Source organism: Schistocerca gregaria, chromosome 8 (assembly GCF_023897955.1).
Source record: "Schistocerca gregaria isolate iqSchGreg1 chromosome 8, iqSchGreg1.2, whole genome shotgun sequence".
NCBI classification, from domain to species: domain Eukaryota; kingdom Metazoa; phylum Arthropoda; class Insecta; order Orthoptera; family Acrididae; genus Schistocerca; species Schistocerca gregaria.
In genome coordinates, this window is record NC_064927.1 from 499,610,051 (window position 1) to 499,636,254 (window position 26,204).

Consider the following 26,204-nt stretch of genomic DNA (forward strand, 5'->3'; position numbering starts at 1 on the left):
AAGAGCAGTTGAATGGAATGGACAGTGTATTGAAAGGACGATGTAAGATGAACATCAACAAAAACAAAACGAGGATAATGGAATGTAGTCGAATTAAGTTGGGTGATGCTGTGGGAATTATATTCCGAAATGAGACACTTATAGTAGTAGATGAGTTTTGCTGTTTGGGGAGCAAAATAACTGATGATGGTCGAAGAGAGAGGATATGTAATGTAGACAGGCAATGGCAAGAAAAGCGTTTCTAAAGAAGAGAAATTTGTTAACATCGAGTATAGATTTAAGTGTCAGGAAGTTGTTTCTGAAAGTATTTGTATGGGGTGTAGCCATGTATGGAAGTGAAACATGGACCATAAATAGTGTGGACAAGAAGAGAATAGAAGCTTTTGAAATATGGTGCTACAGAAGAATGCTGAAGATTAGATGGGTAGATCACATAACTAATGAGGAGGTATTGAGTAGAATTGGGGAGAAGAGGAGCTTGTGGCACAACTTGACTACAAGAAGGGATCGGTTGGTAGGACATGTTCTGAGGCATCAAGGGCTCACCAATTTAGTATTAGAGGGCAGCGTGGAGGGTAAAAATCGTAGAGGGAGACCAAGAGATGAATACACTAAGCAGGTTCAGAGGGATGTAGGTTGCAGTAGTTACTGGGAGATGAAGAAGCTTGCACAGGATATAGTAGCATGGAGAGCTGCATCAAATCAGCCTCAGGACTGAAGACCGCAACAACAACAACAAAGACAAAGTCAGAATAGATAGTAAACTATATCGCTGACTTGACTTGTAGCTTAATTCTGTGAAGCTATGATACATTTTACAGAACTAAAGAGTGTGATTTTCCCTGGACGGAAATTTCATAAGTAAAAGGTTTACGCACGTAGTTTTTGCTACTGATGTTCTCGATGAGAGAAGGGTTTTGCTTCTAATATCGATTCTTATGTTAATTTCGAACGGGCTTGGTCTGAACTTTCGTTAATACACTGGTACTAGTCTGAAACATGTAGTTAGCACTGCGTGTGAAGTTTTGAAAGCAATTAAGTTGCTTATCACAGCTAAAGAAACTCCAGTAGGCCATCGAATGTATTGTTAGGTAGATAATTTCTTTTAATGGCATGGTTAACGTAACTACTTCTGAATAATATTACTGCTTTTTAGAAAATAACTTATACTTATAAGTCATCCATTAAGAACAATGGAATCTTTGTGATAATATAATACGTTACATGTGTTAAAGTTGCTTATATGTATACCAAATATTCTGATCTGGGAAACCTATATTCAGGTGCGATAGCAGAGGGGAACCAGTTGAACTGTAGGGCAAGGCTTACAGCTACGTCAAGTAACCAGCAAAAAATGACAGTCAAATTTGTTTATACAGTGTGACATAAATTAAATTGGCAATCGTACTTGATAGTGGCACTGTGCAAACTACATTAACAGGTAATTCCTTCTTTGAAACGAGAATTGACATGTCTGCAAGCGATGTTCAGAAAATCTGTTAAAGACACATAGCCTGCAAAAGAAATAAGTTTTGAAATATCTCGCCTCATATTGTTGTAATTGTATTTGTTAAACAAAGTATTTGCAAAGCAGAACCTGTAAACTAATTGTGTATGTTTTGTTCCCTTTGCATAGCCACATTGAGGGTTTGGAGCCCACAATAGTAGCAGCTCTGTACAGTCCTGTTGTAAAGAAACAACCCGTGCTGTTTCCTCACATTTATGCATGGTAAGTTACTTTTATTTATGTCGAGTGTCAATTGGCAGTGCTGGTACGAACTGCCAAATTTCTGCAGGTCTCCTTGCATCCCGGAACAGTCTGCTGGCGTTACAGGTCTCCCGTCCCCAACCGCATCGCCTGCAAACAGTGTGTGGTGTGCATAGTGTAAGACCTTCGGTACACACACCATCAGATTATTTGACTTGTCGCTCTAGCGAAGTAGGCGAGTGTCAGCAATATGTCTCGAGGTCTTATCGTGGCGTATTTATCTTCTGCCGTTAGGTCAGAAGATAGAAATGCCACTTGTACGCTTAGAGTAGCAGATTGACTGTGACCAACTTTAAACAGAACTTGATTGATTTTCACACACATTTATTAAAATAATAACAAGGATAAAAATTACTCAAATTGGTTCTGGATGTTATTTACAATTGACAATCTGAAGTTCCTTTGGTATTGGTACGTTAATCTTATTCTCACATATCTCTGATACTTGACAAAGTGTCTATACATTTCTCTTCATGGCTATGTACCGGAATATAATAATTTTATTAGGCGCAGACTGAAACTTGACTATAGACTAATGCAGACCGACTAATCGGACGTCTGTACACTCGTTATAATACCTCGCGCATTCAGGTATCACTGCGCGAGTGTGATCCGCGAGGAGAAGAGGTTCTACGTTAGCAGCAATCTCATTGGCTGCGTTACATATTAATACACGGATCGGCGGAAGCAGAATTTGGTTCGTCTCTATGGCACCGCCATCTCGTAGTGCGTAGACGGACGATCGCTGCGCCTGCGCTGTTGTGCCTGGCGGGGCGCGCTGAAGTGGGAAAGTTGTGTACGCGCTGACTATGCGGAACTACTCCAGTGCCACGGAGCTTCTGGCGTCATTCGCGAGTTTGTTTGTCTACACACTGAACAGTGAGAGTGCTAAAATGATGGAACTTTGATACGGTTTAGTTTCAAAATCGGAGGTACTGTTCCTTCTTCTCCGCTGCGTCTGTCGCAAACTACATGCAGGAAGACATTGTATCTCACTGAAAAAATACAGCAACCAGCCACTTTTTACTAAAAAGTGGCTGGTTGCTGTATTTTTTCAGTGAAATACTATTATCCACGGCCACGGAGCTCAACAGTCCAAATAAAATGGACAAATTGTTATAGACATTGTATCTCCCATCACGTGCTGATCGGTTAGTTATCTGCTTAAAGCTTGTAGAATTCCCTCTCGAGAGGTGGGCCCTTTACATTCGACGATTCACGTCACTATTACTTTGATCATGCTCGTCTTTTGTCAAGCTTCCGCGTCGGCACTGAGGCCGAGGAGTAGCAGCTGGCGCCTCCTTATGGGCCGGGAGCTGCTTCCCGCGCCGGGGGCACGCCCCGAGGCGACAGCGTTTCGCAGCAGTACGGATTCCTCACACGGACCTGCGCCGAGCCTGGCACACCGATGTCCGCCTTTGTTCACCGCCGAGGACAGGGCTCGCGCAGAGGCCGGCCTCGTGTGTTTTGTTTACACTGAGGTCGTAGCAGCGGCGTCTATTGCAACACTGCGTCTGCCTCTTGGACATTCCACCAGACCCCAGCACCATGGCGTCTTGCATTCGATGACCACTGTTCTGCAGCGCAACTAGCAAGATATTACACCTAAAGCTTTAAAGTACCACCATCACATAGATCGCTGTACTTAGCGATTTACGGTTGCCAAAAGCGTATTGCAAAAGAAAACTTCAGGTAAAATAAAAAGCACAGACTGTCACACACACACAAACACACACACACACACACACACACAGAGAGAGAGAGAGAGAGAGAGAGAGAGAGAGAGAGAGAGAGAACATATATAATTAACAAAAACGCAATCAGCATTGGTTATTCGTATCATTTCAGTTATTTTTACAAGAAAACAAGAGAAACGTAATCGTCCTTGTATCAGATTCCATGCATTTCAGCTGTAACCCTCCGGATAATAACATTTTTTTTTGTTATTGTCAACAACTTCTGTAATTGTAATTAGAGAATTTACTATTCGAAACAATGCACAATTGTCAGCAAGAGTATGTAAGAAATCGTGTGGCAGGCCCAGTACGATGTAAGATCTTTGACATAATAAACTGTAGACCTAAAATAATGATTCAAATGGCTCTGAGCACTGTGGGACTTAACCTCTGAGGTCATCAGTCCCCTAGAACTTAGAACTACTTAAACCTAACTAACCTAAGGACACCACAAACATCCATGGCCGAGGCAGGATTGGAACCTGCGACCGTAGCAGTCACGCAGTTCCGGACTGAGTTGCCTAGAACCGCACGGCCACCGCGGCCGGCCTAAAATAATAATTTACTTTTCACGTCTTTTGAGAACCACGGTGTTCTCTGGCCCGTTTTCAGTTAATAAACTTACAGGAAACGTCAGTTACAGCGAAGCAACGAAATGGAGACAAGTTCTGATCAACGTTTATTATTTTCAGCGAGCTGAGTTTCACTCGCCAAATTTTAAGAACATTTATTTTACTGATATGGATATGGTGTCTGTTCTTTCGAACAGGTCGGAAAGAACAGACACCATATCCATAATAGTATACAGTTCTGGCAATACGGGCCACGACCTTCTTCTTCTGTGCGGATGCACACATGTTCCCCGAACAGTTACGGGACTTGGTAAGGACGTCTACCACGAGTAGTGAGTCTGTTGGGGTGAGACACTACGAATGTAGTGTGTGGACATACAAGGTGAGAATGTGGGTCACGCGGGAGGCGTGCGCGAGGTAGTCCCTTCAGTCGCTCTATCCTCTGTGTCCTCGGTGGCCAGGTGGACGGCAGGCCGGCTCTGAGCCGTGGCAGCGTGCGGACGGCCCCGTGCCCCGCTGCACGCGTTGTAGGGTCGACACGAAAGAGAAAGAAACGTAGCCGTACATCCCCTGATGAATCCATTCTACGGATGGACACCAGGGATGCAGACCCAAAGATGGACGACAAACCGCTCTTTGCTGACAAAAGTCTGATGCGAACGACCCGCCACAGGCGACCACTGGCAACGACCACCCCTCCTTACTGGCGCCGTCGCCCCCACAAGTCGACGTTGAAGAAAGTCTATATGCTGAGCCGAAAAATACGTCTCCTCTCCACATGGATGATGTACACAGTCGGTACCCTACCGCAGTATCAGTCTCCTGGGCAGACGACGTGGAGATCGAAGGGACTGGGGTGGACGGTGCTGATGATGGGGCGCCCCCATCGGTTGCGCCCGCGCCCGCAAACTCTCCACAATAGCAGCCTCTTCAGCGGACCGTCCATATCGACGACCTCTCGCTCCTGAAGGAGCCCCACTTGTTCCTGTGAGACTCCTACACCAGCATTATCGTGTCGCAACGATTAACCTCGCGATCATTCGTGCGCCCCGCAAACTAGCGCTGCTCCGCGATACGATTTATGATGCGGACATAGATATTGCGCTTTTTCATGAAGTGCATGTCGCCGATTTGTTACCACCACATAGCTTCACGGCGCATCTTTCTCCCGCTTCAGACACCTGTAGTGGTGTTGTCATCATCTTACGAGAAGGTCTTCCTGCCGAAGATGTCCTATACCTCCCCAACAGTAGAGGGATGGCCCTTACTCTCTTTGGTATACGCATCGTCAACATTTATGCGCCGTCGGGCTCCAGCTACCGCCGTGAACGCAATGCCTTCTTCGCGAATGAAGTTACACCCCTTTTTATGGGACCACACGATGACTGGGTCATGGGTGCAGGCTTCAACTGCACCCAGCGACCTCAGGATCAATTGCCGCGTCACTCACCATGCGCAGCTCTGGAAACAGCCGTGACGCGGCTACAATTTGTCGACACGTGGAGACATGTTCACGGTGATCGTTTGGGCTTTACGTACTACACTGCGCACTCCTCTAGCCGACTGGACCGCATCTACATCTCGCCATCCCTAACTCAACACACTCGACAGGCTGATATCTGGCCTGTTGCTTTATCAGATCATGAGGCTTACTTCTGTGACGTTGTTCTCACAAGACAGGCAGTATGGCACGTACGTGGTTTATGGAAACTGAACACGGCACTTCTTAATTCACCTGACTCTCGACTTCTAATAGAAGACACTTGGATCACATGTAATGGACGCCGTTCCACGTATCTGTCTACCATATCCCGGTGGATCCAGTGTGCAAAACCTGCTCTTAGATAAACTTTGATCCGGTATGGCAAAGATGTTGTCGCCTGGAGGAAGAGCGCTATGCACTTCTACTACAGGGTCCTACGAGAATGCTCCACGATGCCAGCCTCCCCTGAGCGCCATACAAGGATGAACCATTCTAAGGCCCAAATCTCCAATCTCATGCGAAGGCATTTGGAAGGAGCGATAGTACGATCTCGTACTGCTGATCGCATGCCTCATGAACATCCGTCGATGTACCATATCATCCAAGAACGCCCACATCGACGCCGAAAATTGGTTCACGTTCTAACAGACCAAGAAGGGCGTCGCTACGTAACCCAATCTGTCATAGGGAATGTGCTTCACGCCCACTACCAGCAGCTCTACGCCGCAATTCCACATTCTCCAGAGTTGATCGAGGAAGTCTCACAGCCCAACTTCGGTGGTATCCCAGGAGATGCGGCGATTGACTTGATGTCAGAGTTGACTGATGATGAAGTCCGCGATGCGATCCGGGCAGGAACCATCAATCGCTCCCCAGGACCCGACGGTCTTCCCCTCGAATTTTATCGCACCTTCCGTGATTTGTTAGAGTCCACCTTCACCTCCATATGTCGGGAACTGATGTCTCCGGAAGTACCTGTGTCGGACGCTTTCATGGAAGGAATTATTATTCCTGTACATTAACCGCATGGTGGCAACAATGTCAGTGATTATTGGCCACTCACCCTCCTTAACAGTGATATGAAAATCTTCACTCGCCTTTTGGCGGCACGGCTTAAAAACGTTGCCCGATATGTTGTGTCGCCAGACCAAGCATCTTTGGGAGGGGATAATAATATCCGCACGGCTTTATGCCGCTACTGGGATATGATCGCCGTTACCCAGGCACAACGCCTCTCTGGGGCACTTGCGTCTTTGGACTTTAGTCAAGCTTTTGACAGGGTTGACCATTCGTTCCTTACGGCCGTTCTCCACCATACGGGTTTCCCAGTCGCCGTTATCACGGTGGTGATGCGCCTTCTGCGGGGTGCCTCATCCAGGATTATGTACAATGGCAGACTCACTCCTCCGATGAAAATAGGTCGATCCGTACGTCAAGGTTGCCCTCTATCAGCGATTTTGTACGCCTTTTCCTTGGAATCCTTGCTATGTGGACTCAGACAACGTTTGGTAGGGTTGTCCATAGATCGATACCGATTCTGTTGCACGGGCTATGCTGACGATGTAGTCATCTGTTTACGTAATGCCGACGAGGTTCGAGCTGTTTTGACGTGGGTAGCGACTTATGGTGAGGCGTCGGGTAGCTCTTTAAACGTACGTAAGTCACAAGTTATGTTCATTGGCACGGGACTCCCTGTGGAGTGTGTTACACCTCTCACCACCGTTGATACCATTCGCTGTTTGCGAATAGATTTTTCATGTGATCTCCGGCGTTCAGCCGCCATCAACTGCCGACGCCTCCTTTTAATGATCAGAGCAGGTCTTATGGACCATCGCCTTCGATCTCTAGATATTCTCCAACGAGCTCGATATGCCAATATATATATCGCATCCCGATTTCCCCATGTAGCACAAGTTCTACCTTTCCCACTTACTGTGGCACGTCGCATGTTGGCAGCGATGGATTCTTTCGTCAGCTCTGGGCTGTTGTTCAAAGTTACCTATGCAACGCTTACTGTTCCCCGTGAACGAGGTGGGATAGGTCTGTTTCACGTGCCGCTTAGAACTCGCACCCTGTTTCTCAGCTCCCAGATGACTGTATGGACACGTTACCCAACGAGCCTCACTGGTCTCCTCCTGTCGGCATATTCGCCGGTCTCACTGTCAGCCCCAGTGATGATCTCGGATGTTCCGGCCCAGTTCTATTATATACGATACTTCTTTCTTGAACTCAGTTATCTACGCCTCACCTTACCAAGACAGCTTTTACTCAAGACAAAGGCAGTATACAATGTCCTCCAATTAGGTCGTCCACCTAACCCGATTGAACAAAAGTTCCCCCTGGTTGACTGGCGTCATGTATGGCGCGCGGCTTTCGCCTGTTACCTTTACACGAATGTGCAATCTGTCTGGTACCTCACTGTCAATGGTAAGCAAATCAACCAATTACGCCTTAATCGTATCCATCTCGCCCAATCACCTGTATGTTCCACGAGTGGAGTGCCAGACAATGACGAAGATCGGTTTGTTTGCGGATGTTTGGCACTTGATTCGTCGTATTGTGGCTTTTCTAACGCGGGACATTCCGGATCAGATTACTCCCCTTTCATTATTATTTCCGGAGCGTGACTATTTTCCTAGGACGAAGACCAATGCTGTGAATTGGATTCGCGGACATGCCATTCACTACCTATTTGGACGAACTGTAGACTCTGTACTCGATTTTTGGACATACCTCAATGACCGTCATTATGTCGTTGTCCGTCACCCAAAATACAGACAATTTTTCTCGGACTTCCTTGGGAGTACTTTCCACGACTCGCCTCGCAGCTGGAATGTGTTAATCCAAGAGAGAAGAATGTTTCCTGTTTGAACCAATGAACATTTCTGAACAATTGAACGGAACACATCAATTTCGAGAAGACGTGACTCAACATATTACCAGCGGGGCGTAGAAGGCCTCTGATCAATTACACAACAAAACTAAACAAAAAACCATAAAAATAAATAAAAACAAAAATTCAGAAAAAGGAAGATTTTGTTGTGCTTGTAAGGATAGCCCTGACCTTGATTTCCCATGCTTCCCCTGGTAAGTAGGCAGCTCTCTGGGGTAGGCTTGGTCAGGAGCCAACGACTGAAGTGGAGCAGATTTTTTTGTTATAGGATGAAAAGTGGCGGTGGCTCTTAGGTTTTTTGTTTTTTAGTTCCATTTTATTACGGGATTTTCAAAAAGAAAAAAGAAAAAAAGTTAAAAAAAGATTGGAAATTTTTTAAATAGTCGGTAGAAAAAAATGTGGTTAGTGTTCAAGCCCCGAAATCGCTGGATCGAGTCCCATTCGTTAGTTTTTGTTTTTATTTCTAACACGGTCATTTTCTTTACTATTTATATTAAAATTGATGTAATGGGAAAAAATACGTGTAATCGGATGAACTTTTATTAAATTTACAAACGTTATTTGGCAGTCTACAAATTTTTATTATCACAAATAATATAATATTCATAACTACCGTCTATTAAAAAAAATTTAAAAAAGAAAAAATAAAAAATAGATGGATAGAGCGTCTGCCATGTAAGCAGGAGATCCCGGGATCGAGTCCCGGTCGGGGCACACATTTTCTCCTGTCCCCGCTGATATATATCAACGCCCGTGAGAAGCTGACGGTATTAATGTAATTGACATTTGTTTTAGCTACATTGTTCAAAATTAATATTTTGTGAAGACTTCAACTCGGAATTATTTTCAGCTGACAACTTTTGTCCACAGCAAGGCCATTACACCGCAGCTGCCACAAAACGACAATGTGAAGAAATTCACACGGAAGGTTGACGCGTCGACGACGTAACCGATATTCGAGCCAGTGTGACACACGAGGTCAACGACTTCCCGCAGAAGGAATCCCCCGGCAGTTCCAGACGGCCGTTTGAACACTGTGGGCATTGTACTCGAGTGAGCGGAGAGTACGTAGAACAGCCGAGGCATTGAAACAACCGCCCTTAACTTTTCTGTATTTTTTATTGATCTAGCTGAGGATGTTTCTGTACTAGACGCCGGGCGGCACTTGGCCAGCAGCGCGTGCAGCCAGCCACTTACCGGCGCCTGCGGCTCCAGCCGTCCCCCGCTGCAGCCGTGGCGAGTCCGCGCCCTGTGAAGGGCCGCAGGGCGTCCCACTGGCGGAGGCCGGCCCTCTCGTGGAAGCCGCCGCCCCCCAGCACGACCGCCGCGTGCTCCGGGTCGCTCAGCAACACGTACAGCCGCGCGCCCATCCACACCCTGCAACAGGCCAGAGTCGGCCGCTTACCTCTCCAGTGCAGACCAGATCGCAGCAGCAGGCTGAAGTCGCCGGCCGGCATCCGTGTCGTCCTTACTGCGCTCTCCGGTCTGCGCTCTCGTTACGCGAGAGGTCCTGTCCTGTGGAGCTCTGTTCCTCTTTGCCTAACTACTGCAGCTTACGTCCACTCGAACATCCTTAGTATCGACAGCTCCCAGGGAAAGCTGGCGTCGCCCAGGTGTTTGTTTACGGCTGTGCGTCCACGCCCGTACTTGGCATCGTCTGGCCTTGTGCTTCATGCGTGTGACGTCATACCTCCTGAAATACGTGTCATACAATGATTTATTTTCGTAGCAAAATGTGTTGCGAATACAGTTAGTAACGACGAAGTACAAAATTTAAATATAATGCACGATGCAGCACTTTTTCACGCTCTCACTCTTTATCTTCTGAAGTACGTGTCGTACAATGACGTAATTTTGGAGTCGTATTCAGAGCAAAACGAGGATAATGGAATGTAGTCGAATTAAGTCGGGTGATGCTGAGGAAATTAGATTAGGAAATGAGACACTTAAAGTGGTAAAGGAGTTTTGCTATTTGGGGAGCAAAATAACTGATGATGGTCGAAATAGAGAGGATATAAAATGTAGACTGGCAATGGCAAGGAAAGCGTTTCTGAAGAAGAGAAATTTGTTAACATAGATCGTAGATTTAAGTGTCAGGAAATCGTTTCTGAAAGTATTTGTATGGAGTGTAGCCATGTATGGAAGTCAAACATGGACGATAAATAGTTTGGACAAGAAGAGAATAGAAGCTTTCTAAATGTGGTGCTACAGAAGAATGCTGAAGATTAGGTGGGTAGATCACATAACTAATGAGGAGGTATTGAGTAGAATTGGGGAGAAGAGGAGTTTGTGGCACAACTTGACAAGAAGAAGGGACCGTTTGCTAGGACATGTTCTGAGGCATCAAGGGATCACAAATTTAGCATTGGAGGGCAGCGTGGAGGGTAAAACTCGTAGAGGGAGACCAAGAGATGAATACACTAAGCAGATTCAGAAGGATATAGGTTGCAGAAGGTACTGGGAGATGAAGAAGCTTGCACAGGATAGAGTAGCATCGACAGCTGCATCAAACCAGTCTCAGGACTGAAGACAACAACAACAACATTCAGAGCTATATGTGCACCCTGTCCGCAGAATGTGACGCGAATACAGTTAGTAGTAAAGAAGTATTAAATTAGAGCGTCATGCCACTTTTACTGCATGAACAGTGCAAAAACAGCGCAAAAAGCCATAAACATTTTTTTTTCCTTTCGTAAAGCATTTATTGTCGAATCCGTCAACGTTTGCAGTACTTATCTTTGGGGACCAGTTTCGAACATTACGGGTTCATTTTCAGCACTGGCCTACTGAGGCTGCACTGACAGTGCCTGATCTTAGTACTGAATATGACAGTGGCGACACGTGCTTTACAAAATGTTTGCAGAACGAATGTCGCAATCTTAGCAACTCGAAATCGAACTCCTTCCAACATTTCATAAGCATTGTGGCCCAGAAAAAAGATTGTAAAGGTTTGAAATTATGTGTAAAGGTTGGTGCAAGTCGCTAAGTGCTCTCATTCTGAAATACTGTAGGTTTTCTCAACGGAAAATGCTATATATGCTTTCACTAGTGAAATATTAAATGCTCTGAGTAACCGGAAGTCACCTGTTGCGATTTTTTGTGATCTATCAAAGGCGTTTGATTGTGTAAATCATGGAATACTTCTAGATAAGCTCAAGTACTGTGATACGAATGGGACAGTGCTCAAAGGGTTTAAATCATACCTAACTGGAAGAGTGCAGAAAGTTGAAATAAACAGTTCACATAATATACAAAATAACTGGTGATTTCTCAAAGTGGGGAACAATCAAGAATGGGGTGCCGCAAGGTTCGGTCTTCGGTCCTCTGCTGTTCTTAATATACACTCCTGGAAATTGAAATAAGAACACCGTGAATTCATTGTCCCAGGAAGGGGAAACTTTATTGACACATTCCTGGGGTCAGATACATCACATGATCACACTGACAGAACCACAGGCACATAGACACAGGCAACAGAGCATGCACAATGTCGGCACTAGTACAGTGTATATCCACCTTTCGCATCAAATGCAGGCTGCTATTCTCCCATGGAGACGATCGTAGAGATGCTGGATGTAGTCCTGTGGAACGGCTTGCCATACCATTTCCACCTGGCGTCTCAGTTGGACCAGCGTTCGTGCTGGACGTGCAGACCGCGTGAGACGACGCTTCATACAGTCCCAAACATGCTCAATGGGGGACAGATCCGGAGATCTTTCTGGCCAGGATAGTTGACTTACACCTTCTAGAGCACGTTGGGTGGCACGGGATACATGCGGACGTGCATTGTCCTGTTGGAACAGCAAGTTCCCTTGCCGGTCTAGGAATGGTAGAACGATGGGTTCGATGACGGTTTGGATGTACCGTGCGGGATACATGCGGACGTGCATTGTCCTGTTGGAACAGCAAGTTCCCTTGCCGGTCTAGGAATGGTAGAACGATGGGTTCGATGACGGTTTGGATGTACCGTGCGGGATACATGCGGACGTGCATTGTCCTGTTGGAACAGCAAGTTCCCTTGCCGGTCTAGGAATGGTAGAACGATGGGTTCGATGACGGTTTGGATGTACCGTGCACTATTCAGTGTCCCCTCGACGATCACCAGAGGTGTACGGCCATTGTAGGACATCGCTCCCCACACCATGATGCCGGGTGTTGGCCCTGTGTGCCTCGGTCGTATGCAGTCCTGATTTTGGCGCTCACCTGCACGGCGCCAAACACGCATACGACCATCATTGGCACCAAGGCAGAAGCGACACGTCTCCATTCGTCCCTCCATTCACGCCTGTCGCGACACCACTGGAGGCGGGCTGCACGATGTTGGGGCGTGAGCGGAAGACGGCCTAACGGTGTGCGGGACCGTAGCTCAGCTTCATGGAGACGGTTGCGAATGGTCCTCGCCGATACCCCAGGAGCAACAGTGTCCCTAATTTGCTAGGAAGTGGCGGTGCGGTCCCCTACGGCAACTGCGTAGGATCCTACGGTCTTGGCGTGCATCCGTGCGTCGCTTCGGTCCGGTCCCAGGTCGACGGGCACGTGCACCTTCCGCCGACCACTGACGAAAACATCGATGTACTGTGGAGACCTCACGCCCCACGTGTTGAGCAATTCGGCGGTACGTCCACCCGGACTCCCGCATGCCCACTATACGCCCTCGCTCAAAGTCCGTCAACTGCACATACGGTTCACGTCCACGCTGTCACGGCATGCTACCAGTGTTAAAGACTGCGATGGAGCTCCGTATGCCACGGTAAACTGGCTGACACTGACGGCGGCGGTGCACAAATGCTGCGCAGCTAGCGCCATTCGACGGCCAACACCGCGGTTCCTGGTGTGTCCGCTGTGCCGTGCGTGTGATCATTGCAGTGTCCGGAGCAAGTATGGTGGGTCTGACACACCGGTGTCAATGTGTTCTTTTTTCCATTTCCAGGAGTGTATATTAATGACTTGCCATTCTATATTCACCAAGATGCAAAGCTGGTACTTTTTGCCGATGATACAAGTATAGCTATCACACCCGACAGACAAGAATTTTCTGGTGAAATTGTAAACGATGTTTTTCAGAAAATCATTAAGCAGTTCTCTGCAAATGGGCTCTCATTAAACTTTGACAAAACACAGTGTATACAGTTCCACACAGTAAATGGAATGACCCCATTAATAAATATAGACTTCGATCAGAAATCGGTAGCTAAGGTAGAATATTCAAAATTGTTTGGTGTATGAATTGATGAGGGGTTGAACTGGCAAAGACACACTGAGGATCTGCTGAAACGTTTGAGTTCAGCTACTTATGCTATTAGGGTCATTGCAAATTTTGGCGATATACATCTGAATAAATTAGCTTACCATGCCTATTTTCATTCTCTGCTTTCGTATGGCGTCATATTCTGGGGTAACTCATCATTGAGTAAAAGAGTGTTCATTGCACAAAAGCGTGTAATCAGAATAATTGCTGGAGCTCATCCAAGATCATCCTGCAGACACTTATTTAAAGAGCTAGAGATCTTCACTGTAACCTCACAATATATATATTCACTTATTAAATTTGTTATTAACAATCTGAACGTATTCAAAAGTAATAGCAGTGTACATGGCTACAACACTAGGGGAAAGGATGATCTTCACTACTCAAGGTTAAATCTAACTTTGGCTCAGAATAGTGTAAATTATGCTGCCACAAAAGTTCTTGGGTCACTTGCCTAATAGCATCAAAAGTCTGACAGATAGTCATATAGCATTTAAAAGGAAATTAAAAAAATATCTTAATGGAAACTCCTTCTACTCATTAGATGAATTTTTGGATATAGTAAGTGGGTAATTTCCCAACCTCCACAAAAAAGTTATTGAGTGTCATGTAATATTTTGTCTAATGTAATATCTTGTATAGACACTTTTTATTAACCTGACACGTTCCACATCATTATGAAGTGTCGTATTCATGATCTATTGAACATGTACTAATCTATTATAATCTAATCTAATAAGTCTGGTAGTTCACGCGTTTTGGGCTGCGCTTCTTTTTCACTCCCAGCGCCACCCCTCTGATATGTAGGTGGTTCACAGCGAGTGTTGCTTGACAGAAAGGTATGACTACCGCAAGCTTGCTTGAAACCTGTCGAGTGATTTAGGACGAGATGTCGAGCATACGTACACGTACATACATCCATTGTTACAATATATATCGATTCCCGGCCCTCTCTAAAACTTATACGAGGTCTGTTCAGAAAATTCCGCAACATTCGTATTTCGCGCCAATGGTATGTTGAAACAAATTACGGTTGGCATTCCCGCACACGTCTGTGTTTAATGAAAAACTACCGGAAGTTGCACTGTTGTATGGCTGGTAGTTATTGTTCAGTACAGTACCGAGCACAACGTTGTGTCGCACAGTTTGCGAATTTTGAGGCGGCACACTTTCAGGAGCAATGCGTCTGCATTGAATTTTTCGTGAGACTGAAGAAAACCTTTACAGAGACACACGGAACGATGCAGGACGCCTGCGGTTGTGTTGGACCGAGGTTCAGTCTTCACAATGAGTCGGGAAAGGTTCTCCAAGACTAAAAAATTCTCGTCACGTCAGGTCAAATGTCAAAGCCATGCTGATAGTTTTCTTTGACTTTGAAGGATTAGTTGTTCATCATGAACTCGTGCTACACGGACAAACTGTTAATCGATGGTACTATCGGGACGTGTTGTGAGAAGGAAACGGTCTGAAATGTGGCGAGGCAATTCGTGGCTCTCGCATCACGATAATGCACCCACACATTCATCCTTGTTGGTGCGTCAACATTGCACAAAAAACGAAATCACTGTGCGGTACCGGGCCCCGAGTGCCGGTACATCAGTAGAATCAGGCAGATGCCGCTGGACTACTTTTGCGCATTCCGTGTTTTGTGAGCGGAGCCGCTCCTGCACGCTGCGCTCACCTGCCACCGAGCTCTGCTCTGCACCCGCGCACCTGCTCCCGACTTCTGCGGCGCCCTTCACGCTTGGCAGCGAGTGAGGCACCCACCTGACAGACAGTGGGTACTTTCAACCATTTCATATCCCAGTCGCATTCTGCCGATGTATTCGCATCTTGTGATCAGTTTATGGACGGCGTGCCCCGAGAGAAGTTTCTGTAATCTGAAGATGCCTACCACAGGCTAAACGCGACATCGAAATTTGACAATAAAAACCTCCGCGACCAAGACTGTAATTTCAATTCCTGTCTTACACTGGTTGCTGAATTAGCCACAACGATAGACTGGAAGAAATAACAATAATGATGATGATGATGATCAAATAATAATAATACTGCAATAATTATGATACTGGCAGATATAGAAAAAATTTATGGGGACACAAAATAAATATTTTCTGATATAGCGAGTTCTGACCAAATGAAATTTAAGTAGACTGCAACAGCTAGGAGCACTGGAAAATGAGAAAGATTTTGTTGGAAATTAGGATGTAATGTGGTAACGAGTGCTACAGGTAGACACTGTTGTTGCTCCAATGAATATATCATTGGCCAGCTTTCGAAGCTGAAGATGTTAGTCAGAGCTGTGATGTAATGATGGTGGGGGGGGGGGGGGGGGGCGGGGGTTATTTCATAGTCCTGCTACTGAAAACGACTTCGAGAAAGTGTCTGAGCGATGAAGTGGGACAAAAACGATTTTTCTTTGACAGGAACGGATCTTTCTGCCGTGCTTCTCATACAAGAGCGTTAAGGTAGAGGAGAGATATAAGGGACGGTGTACGTTGATGAGACGGTAGAGGAGACAGAGGGCGTATGGAAATCTCTGCACTTGTCTACACGCAGCTACGATAGCTGTGCATGTGACAGTGAAATATGATCAAAGAGCCGACCGTCACAGAGATATCGAACTCAGACATTCGTAGCCAGTTTCAGGTGCCGTGAGATTTGCAGAGAAGCACATTGCACATTGTAGTTACGTGCTCAATCCAATTTAGATTTCGACCTACTATTATCCAAGACTCTTCGCTTTGTTCAATCCAATTTAGATTTTCACCTGCTATAACTCCTAGTCTCTTTGTTCGGGGAGAAAACTCGATATTTCTCCCATTTCGGAATAGCGATGGTAGATATTCGCGATATTTCGGTGTAATGAGCCTAGAATGGCCGAGCACTACCGCTTGGGTTTTGGATGGATTGAGCTTCAACCCTATATTCTGTGTGGATTTTGTTGGTGCACACAGTTCTGTACTGAAATTCCCGGTAGCTGCCTTCAAGTTTATTGATTTTGTGCTTAGATACAACTGGACGTCATCAGCATACGTGTGGTATTTACAGTGGGACAATTTAGGACACATTATTGCCATACAATGGGAAGAGTGCAGGACCTAACACCGAGCCCTGGGGAGCGCCTGATACGTGGCGCCTCCATCGTGATTATACGGCGTCGGACACGGCACTTTGCTGGCGAAACGTCAAGCACCAGCGAAACCACTCTACCGCAAGTGTCGAGAATTTTAGGCAGCTTAGTTTACAAAGTAGAGTGTCGGAAAAACATGATCGTCAGCTCCTGTGAATCAGTGGCAAGCTTTAGGTCATCTGTTACCTTTACTGAGGCGGATGCGTTGTGCTGCGATGTCTACGGAAACCTAATTAGTATTCGTCCTGTTGGTTTTTTATAGTTAACAAGGTGGTTAAGTGGTCGTGGCCTGTATATTCTAAGGCCCTGGACAGTGTGCAGGAAGAATGCAAGTTGGTCCGCATTCAGAGGGTGCTCTGGTCACCCTCTCTTCAGGTAGCGGGTTCACTGGTCCCTATTTCCAGGCGTCCGGGAAAAAATTGTGGTTAATCAGTGGTTGAAGGTATGTGTTATAGTGGCCAGTTGGACTCTCACGTCATCGTGTCCATTAGATGCTGATCTGATACGCACGATGGATTTTTTGACGGTGCTGCAAGTAACAAGCTTTGGACAAAAAATTTCGTGGCTACAGTGGTTCGCCCTCAAGAATTTATCGGTGAACCTCTACTACTTCAGCTGTGGTTGTAGGTAATGTGGAGCGCCGGTTCACTTCTTCGGCTTAGACAAATGGATCAGCTGCAGCTTTTACTTTGTCTATACCCAGACCACACAGGTTTTTCCATAGGACAGTGGGTCTATTTTGTGTTGCCTGTTAATTTATGGGCACGCCTGAGTTTTCCTCTACTCAGAGCTCCAGTGACTCTGTTTCGCTTCCGCTTGTAAGCTGTATGATTTTCAAGCGTAGCGCGTAGTTTGTATGCCCGATGTGCAGCGCCTCTGAGATTCATGAGCTGTTTTAGTTCATGAGTTAACCAAGGTACAGGTCTCCTTCCTACTTTTCCGGTCTTCAGGAAAGAATATTTGTCATAGAGTTGAGTATCTTGGTTAGTAAATCGATGAAGTTTTTCGTGTAAATCCGAGAAGGGAATAAATGACGTCACCCAAACTAGATCTTGCGCATCAGTTGCAAATTAAGATACATTAATGCATGTTAAATATTGGTATGTAGTCAGTTGTGGTTCCTTTCTGGGGCATTCTAGTGACTATATATATATTGTTGTTGTCTTCAGTCCTGAAACTGGTTTGATGCAGCTCTACATGCTACTCTATCCTGTGCAAGCTTCTTCATCTCCCAGTACCTACTGCAATCTACATCCTTCTGAATCTGCTTGGTGTATTCATCTCTTGGTCTCCCTCTACGATTTTAACCCACCACGCTGCCCTCCAATGCTAAATTTGTGATCCCATGATGCCTCAGAATATGTCGTACCAACCGATCCCTTCTTCTAGTCAAGTTGTGCCACAAACTTCTCTTTTCCCCCATCCTCCTCATTAGTTATGTGATCTACCCATCTAATCTTCACCATTCTTCTGTAGCACCACATTTCTAAAGCTTCTATTCTCTTCTTGTCTAAACTATTTATCGTCCATGTTTCACTTCCATACATGGCTACACTCGATACAAATACTTTCAGAAACGACTTCCTAACACTTACATCAATACTCGATATTAACAAATTTCTCTTCTTCAGAGACGCTTTCCTTCCCACTGGCAGTCTTCATTTTATATCCTCTCTACTTCGACCATCATTGTTCAAATGGCTCTGAGCACTATGGGACTTAACATCTGTGGTCATCAGTCCCTTAGAACTTAGAACTTAGAACTACTTAAACCTAACTAACCTAAGGACATCACACACATCCATGCTCGAGGCAGGATTCGAACCTGCGACTGTAGCAGTCGCGCGGTTCCGGACTGAGCGCCTAGAACCGCTAGACCACCGCGGCCGGCTACTTCGACCATCATCAGTTATAATATATATATATATATATAATGTGTGAGTGAGTGTGATTACTGTTCGTATGGTGAGTGGGTGCAAGCTGAAGTAGGTTACATCTGAAGGAGAAAGCATCCGCTTAAATTTCACACTGGAAGGACTGTTTCATAGAAAATTTATATTAGTGTCGCGAGAAATAATAATATGCCCGAATGTCGTTTCGAGATCTGAGAGCGCAGGTTCGAAACAGGTCATCCCACCTACCATAGGCCATTTGTAGACGACACACATTAGGCACTTCCTGTTATGGGATCTGAACTCTATGAAGATTTCACTTGTTTCCCTTCGTTATTGTTGGATGTGTGTAGCACTGTTAGGTGATAAATCAAAGCTAAAACGTAAATTAATAACTGGTAGTCTGAAAATGAGACTGTCGCTGAACTTAAAACACAACAGATACAGTTCGGTACTTCACAAGGCCTTACCAGACCGTTACAAATAACGTACGATGGTAAATGAGTAAACAAAACACAACATTCTAAATTCTTGGGTGTTTAGTTTGATAAGAAGCTGAACTGGAAGTCCGAGGTTGCAGATCTCCATAGACGTCTAAGGCGTGGAAATATTGTGTTACGGAGAGTATGAGATTTTGAAGAAGAAATTGATTAAAAGTTTACTTAATTTGCTATTTTTCTTTCACTAATGTCGTATGGCTTCATATTCTGACGTAGTTTAACATTGAGGTAGAATGTGTTTTTTGCAGAGAAGCTTGTATAATAAGGATGGTGTGTGATGTCCACACTGGAACGTTTTGTGGACAACTGCAACATTTGCGGGCATTGACAATGGTCTCACAGTACATTTACTCTGTTATGAGGTTTGGTGTCCAGTCAACCAAAGTTTGGAAACAACAGCAGCATCGATAAATACGATACCAGAAATGATATACACTCTCCATCACTCAGCCTTACTGTGGCACACAAAACCTCTGACCACTTACCGAGGATGTGAAAAATCTAGAAACTGCGTTCGAAGACACGGCTCTTTCTACTCCGTACAAGACTTTCTAAACCTGTAGTCACATCATGGTGAGTGTGTGTGAGTTGGGGGTGCAGGAAGAGGGGGCAAGTGGGGGCGGGAGTTTTGTGTGTGTGTGTGTGTGTGTGTGTGTGTGCTTTAGATCGGAAGAGAGGAACAGTGAACATATTTCAGTATACAAAATTTTAAAAAACAACTTAGGTGATCGTGTAAATGGTTAGCATGTTTCCATATTTTCCTCCAAGAAGATGTGTTATAATTGCAAATTTGACTCGTTCCACAAATAACTGTCTATGTAACAAGATATTAGTCTGACTGTACGCGTTTGTACAACCAATGCTTCCTTTCCAAGTAATGAGTTGCTACCGAAAACTGTAGGCCTACTGTACGGCATACTAAGTGTAACTAAGGAAAATCTAGAAAGAAGCTGATGTGTTTCTTTACGCAACTAGCACTGACGCAAATAGTAAAATTTTCTGAACGTATGTGAGATGGAGAAGGTGCGTTATACCTTCCTAGAAGTTCAGCTACGATTCAGAGTCGTGCAGCGCTGTGTGTTATCGGTACTAGTGTAGACTGTCTGAGACGAGTCAATACCTCATCCCCGAATCTCCCGAAGGGATCGTGTAACTAATGACAAAGTACTTGACGACGCAGGAGAGCGGCGTATTTCACTCACAACAGCACGGAAACCTGTGCTTGCTTGCAGCAGCGTTGCACAGTCGCCGCGCTACGAGGGAACATGGATCGGCGCGACGTCAGAAATGAGATACAGCCACCAAGGCCGGTCGCTAAACGCGAGGCGTTTTCTACGGAATCCAAGCACAACTTTTTTTCCCACATCCTACTGCCAGTGTTTTACAAGACTTGTAATCGAGGTGTTAAACGAGAAATAGTGGACAGAAAAAAGTAAATGATGTTTGCCGCCTGAGAGGTACAAACGCTGCACATCAAGGTGTTAATTTCCAACTACTGAGAACGAAGTACGTGGAAGGGCAGAAGTTCGTTCTTTTACAGCAATATACAGGGTGGTCCATTGATAGGGACCGGGCCAAATATGTCACGAAATAACCATCAAACGAAAAAACTACAAAGAATTATACTTGTCTAGCTTGAAGGAGGAAACCAGATGGCGCTATGGTTGGCCCGCCAGATGGCGCTGCCATAGGTCAAACGAATATCAACTGCGTTTTTTAAAAATAGGAACCCCCAGTTTTATTACATATTCGTGTAGTACGTAAAGAAATATGAATGTTTTAGTTGGACCACTTTTTTCGCTTTGTGATAGATGGCACTGCAATATTCACAAACGTATAAGTACGTAGTATCACGTAACATTCCGCCAGTGCGGAACCGTATTTGCTTCGTGATACATTACCCGTGTTAAAATGGAGCGTTTACTAATTTCTGAAAAGATCGATATCGTGTTGATGTATGGCTATTGTGATAAAAGTGCCCAACGGATGTGTGCTATGCATTCTGCTCGGTATCCTGGACGACATCATCCAATTGTCCGGACCGTTCGCCGGATAGTTATGTTATTTAAGGAAACAGGAAGTGTTCAGCCACATCTGAAACGTCAACCACGACTTGCAACAAATGATGATGCCCAAGGAGGTGTTTTAGCTGCTGTCGCGCTTAATCCGTAGCAGACAAATTGCGTGAAAATCGGGAATCTCAAAAAAGTCAGTGTTGAGAATGCTACATCAACATCGATTGCACCGATACCATATTTATATGCACCGTGAATTGCATGGCGACGACTTTGAACGTCGTGTACAGTTCTGCCACTGGGCACCAGAAAAATTACGGGACTATGACAGATTTGTTGCACGCGTTCTATTCAGCGACAAAGCGTGATTCACCAACAGCGGTAACGTAAACAGGCATAATATGCACTATTGGGCGACGCAAAATCCACGATGGCTGCGACAAGTGGAACATCAGCGACTTTGGCGGGTTAATGTATGGTGGGGCATTATGGGAGGAAGGATAATTGGCCCCCATTTTAGCGATGGCAATCTAAATGGTGCAATGTATGCTGATTTCTTACGTAATGTTCTACCGCTGTTGCTTCAAGATGCTTCACTGCATGACAGAATGGCGATGTACTTACAACATGATGGATGTCCGGCACATAGCTCGGGTGCGGTTGAAGCGCTATTGAATAGCATACTTCATGACAGGTGGATTGGTCATCGAAGCACCATACCATGGTCCGCACATTCACCGGATCTGACGTCCCCGGATTTCTTTCTGTGGGGAAAGTTGAAGGATATTTGCTATCGTGATCCACCGACAACGCCTGACAACATGCATCAGCGCATTGTCAATGCATGTGCGAACATTACGGAAGGCGAACTACTCGGTGTTGAGAGGAATGTCGTTACACGTATTGCCAAATGCATTGAGGTTGACGGACATCATTTTGAGCATTTACTGCATTAATGTGGTATTTACAGGTAATCACGCTGTAACAGCATGCATTCTCAGAAATGATGAGTTCACAAAGGTACATGTATCACATTGGAACAACCGAAACAAAATGTTCAAACGTACTTACGCTCTGTAATTTAATTTGATAAACCTACCTGTTACCGACTGTTAGTCTAAACTTGTGAGCCATATGTTTGTGACTATTACAGCGCCATCTATCACAAAGCGAAAAAAGTGGTCCAACTAAAACATTCATATTTCTTTACGTACTACACGAATATGTAAAGAAAAACGGGGGTTCCTATTTTTAAAAAAGCAGTTTGACCTATGGCAGCGCCATCTAGCGGGCCAACCATAGCGTCATCTGGTTTCCCCCTTCAAGCTAGACAAGTTTCGCTCTTTGTAGTTTTTTCGTTTGACGGTTATTTGGTGAGATATTTGGCCCGGTCACAATCAAAGGATCATCCTGCATATCGTTTGAGTCGTGAGAAAGTCAGCCTCAGCTGATGTGATCGCCACCCCTGCTCCGTCCGTCACATATCAGCACGTTGACGTAATCTGTCAACCGCCACGCATTTCTCCCCTCACCTCTCCACCACTCTCCAGTTTTTTTCCCTTGTAAACTATCTGATCCAAAGTGTCTGGTCACCTCCTATTAGTGGAGATTAATGTGAAGCGTGTCCAGCCTCCGTCTTTAGGGCGGCTTGTGCTCTGCTGAGGACTCTTTCAGTGAGTTGTCTGTGTCTGTCGCGGGGCGGCAGACAGCCCGTTCTTCCTCCAGAGCCGAGACCAGAGGAGGCGGTGACGTCGGAGGCTGGGGTCTGCAGCGATGTGGACGTTTTGCCTCAGCGCCCACTCAAAGCTGTTCTGCTGGCTTCAGGTCGGGACTCTGGACTGTTGTCGTCCACAGACCACCGTCTCACAGATGGCGCCCCGCGGCGGGGTGAGTTTTCGTGCCGACGCGATGAATCGTCGTCTCCGAAGTGTCCCTCAGCCACAGTCGGCACGCAGTGCTGTCACCCTTTAGAGTTCAGAGTTTTCTGGCAGTAAGGGAGCGACACCCTGACCACGGAAACAACCCCCCCCCCCCTCCCATACTCAGCACCTTCCCCTTACTTGGCTGTTGGCACTACACACGAGGGCAGGTGGGCATTCGCCAAACGCTAACCCTTCCACCGAACTGCCACCACGGTACAGCGTTATTCACCGTGCAGCGGCGACGCTCTTTCGTCAGCCTCAGACGCCGCTCAGCAATTACCACGGAAACGCGCGGCTTACGGGCAGCTGCCCGACCACCGTAGCACATTCTTTTCGACTCTCCCACGCAGAGTGGTTGTGCCACCCGCTCTGCTGGCAGTTCTTTGGAACCCTCGAGTGGTTATTCCCTATGATTTCACGCGGTTTTTTGCAACGATCCTGTGCGATGGCCGACGGTCGCTGTCCGTCAGTGGACGAGGTCCGTCCGGTCTCTGTTGGTTGTGGTTGTTGCTTCGCATCTCCACTCCGCAGTCACGTCACCGACACTGGACTTGGACAGCTTCAGTGATGGATTTGTTACTACTTTGTGCCAATCCACGTTCATCTTCCGACCGAACCTCTCTGCTCTTACTGCTTCTCTGCTTTCACTCTTTCTGGCGTGTCCGCCTCCCGTGAACATTGGTCGTGGGTTCCGCATCACATAGTGGTGTCCGGACACTGCTGACCAGCTAGTGTAGATTCCAGCCGGAGAACGTAACTGACTCTGCATCTATGCAAATGACGGTGCGCTAGTATCTCTTTCGTAAAAAGTACGAGAGTGAATCACATGAAAACCTTAAATATGTTTTTAAATATTATTCATTGTGCAGAAGTGGTACAAAGCTGTATCACTTTTCAACACAATCTCCCCCACGCTCAATGCAAGTCCTCCAGCGCTTACAAAGCGCATAAATTCCTTTAGAAAAAAATTCTTTTGGTAGTCCGCGCAACCACTCATGCACTGCCTGGTGTACCTCTTCATCAGAACGGAACTTCTTTCCTCCACTTGTATCTCTGAGTGGTCCAAACATATGGAAATCACTGGGGCAAGGTCTGGTGAGTATGGTGGATGAGGAAGACACTCAAAATGCAGGTCTGTGATTGGTGCAACTGCTGTACGGGCAGTGTGGGGCCTTGCATTGTCATGTTGCAAAAGGTCATCTGCTGACAGCAGTCCACGTCGCTTTGATTTGATTGCAGGCAGGCCTCAGATGATTTATTAGGAGCTCTGTGTATGATGAACTGGTGACAGTGGTCCCTCTAGGCATGTAATGCTCCAAAATGACGCCTTTTTCGCCCCAAAAGAGAGTCAGCATAACCTTCCCTGCTGATGGTTCTGTTAGAAACTTCTTTGATTTTGGTGATGAGGAATGGCGCCATTCCTTGCTCGCTCTCTTCGTTTCCGGTTGGTGGAAGTGAACCCAGGTTTCGTCCCCAGTAACAATTCTTGCAAGGAAGCCATCATCTTCTCGTTCAAAGCGCCGAAGAAGTTCTTCACAAGCATTAACACGTCGTCAGCTGCCGTGGCACCCATCTTGCAGACACTTTGTGAAAACATGCACAATGTGGTTTGCTGACCCATGACTAATATGTAAACATGCTGCAATGTCATTTATTGTCACTCGGCAGTTTTCCTTCACTGCTGCAATGTTCTGTGGAGTCACAACTCTTTGTGCCTGACTTGGACGAGGAGCATCTTCCACTGAAGTCACACCATTTGCGAACTTCCTACTCCATTCGTAGACTTGCTGCTGTGGCAAACATGCATCACCGCACTGAACCTTCATTCGGCGATGAATTTCAATAGGTCTCACACCATCAGTACGCAAAAACCGAGGAACAGAACACTGTTCTTCCCTGGTGCAAGTAACAAGCGGGGCGGCCATCTTCATACTGATACTGCGACGGTACGTGTGCATCTGCACTCTGCTGCCACCTACAGGCCATTCTGCACGTTGTTTGTAGCACGCTTACCAACTTACAGGATAACGGCGCAAAATTTCGATTTGTTATTACAAATTTAAGGTTTTCATTTGACTCACCCTTGAATATTACATTACTTCTAAATTATATGCCAAGCTAGTTCGTAACTAAAAACTAGCTTTGGTTATATCATATTCTCCTTTTCGTGTAGCCCGCTCATAAAACTTCTAGCCTTCTGCACGGTACAATAATAACACAAATAAATACGCGACCACAGCACTCTAAAAACAGACAGCAACCAAACAGCTAATGTCTCAATTACACATGAGAGACCTCACCATCCATAACACGACGCGAGACTTTGCACCATACTTGGGCTGCTGCGGGGAGAGTATCTTTGACGTTTACAGTATGCTGTATGGCATTGAATCGTGTACGAGCGCCTCCTTGTATTCTATGGTATGCAGTAAAGTGCGTGACAGTTCGATTCACCTGCACTCTGCATTTCACTGCTCCACAGGGCATCTTGAAAGTTGAAGATCCAGCAGTAAGGCTCAATGATTTTAGCTTGCCAAGATACACTTGAAGCAGGCTTAACCGTTCGGATGTGGTGTGGGAAGAATTGCTTCTATTCTTGATAAATGGAGTTGGGTGGACACCCCATACTGTGACTGTGCTGACGTTCCACAAGCAATGGAGCACATAGCAGTGGACTGCCCCCTCCGTGCCTTCTCTGGAAATCTAGCGAATACGAACCTGGTTACTTCCGAAGGGGTGGATTGGATCAATGGCTTAGATACACTCCTGGAAATGGAAAAAAGAACACATTGACACCGGTGTGTCAGACCCACCATACTTGCTCCTGACACTGCGAGAGGGCTGTACAAGCAATGATCACACGCACGGCACAGCGGACACACCAGGAACGGCGGTGTTGGCCGTCGAATGGCGCTAGCTGCGCAGCATTTGTGCACCGCCACCGTCAGTGTCAGCCAGTTTGCCGTGGCATACGGAGCTCCATCGCAGTCTTTAACACTGGTAGCATGCCGCGACAGCGTGGACGAGAACCGTATGTGCAGT

At 46.0% G+C, this 26,204-nt stretch overlaps 1 protein-coding gene across 1 annotated transcript in view; it reads right to left on the minus strand.

The window, feature by feature from the left end:
* Positions 1 to 26,204, minus strand: part of LOC126284206 (cytochrome P450 4C1-like) — a 178,157-nt gene that overhangs the window by 117,121 nt on the left and 34,832 nt on the right. The window contains exon 2 of the mRNA XM_049982971.1: positions 9,650 to 9,829. Within this exon, the coding sequence (XP_049838928.1) occupies positions 9,650 to 9,829 (180 nt within the window). The remainder of the gene's footprint in view (positions 1 to 9,649; positions 9,830 to 26,204) is intronic.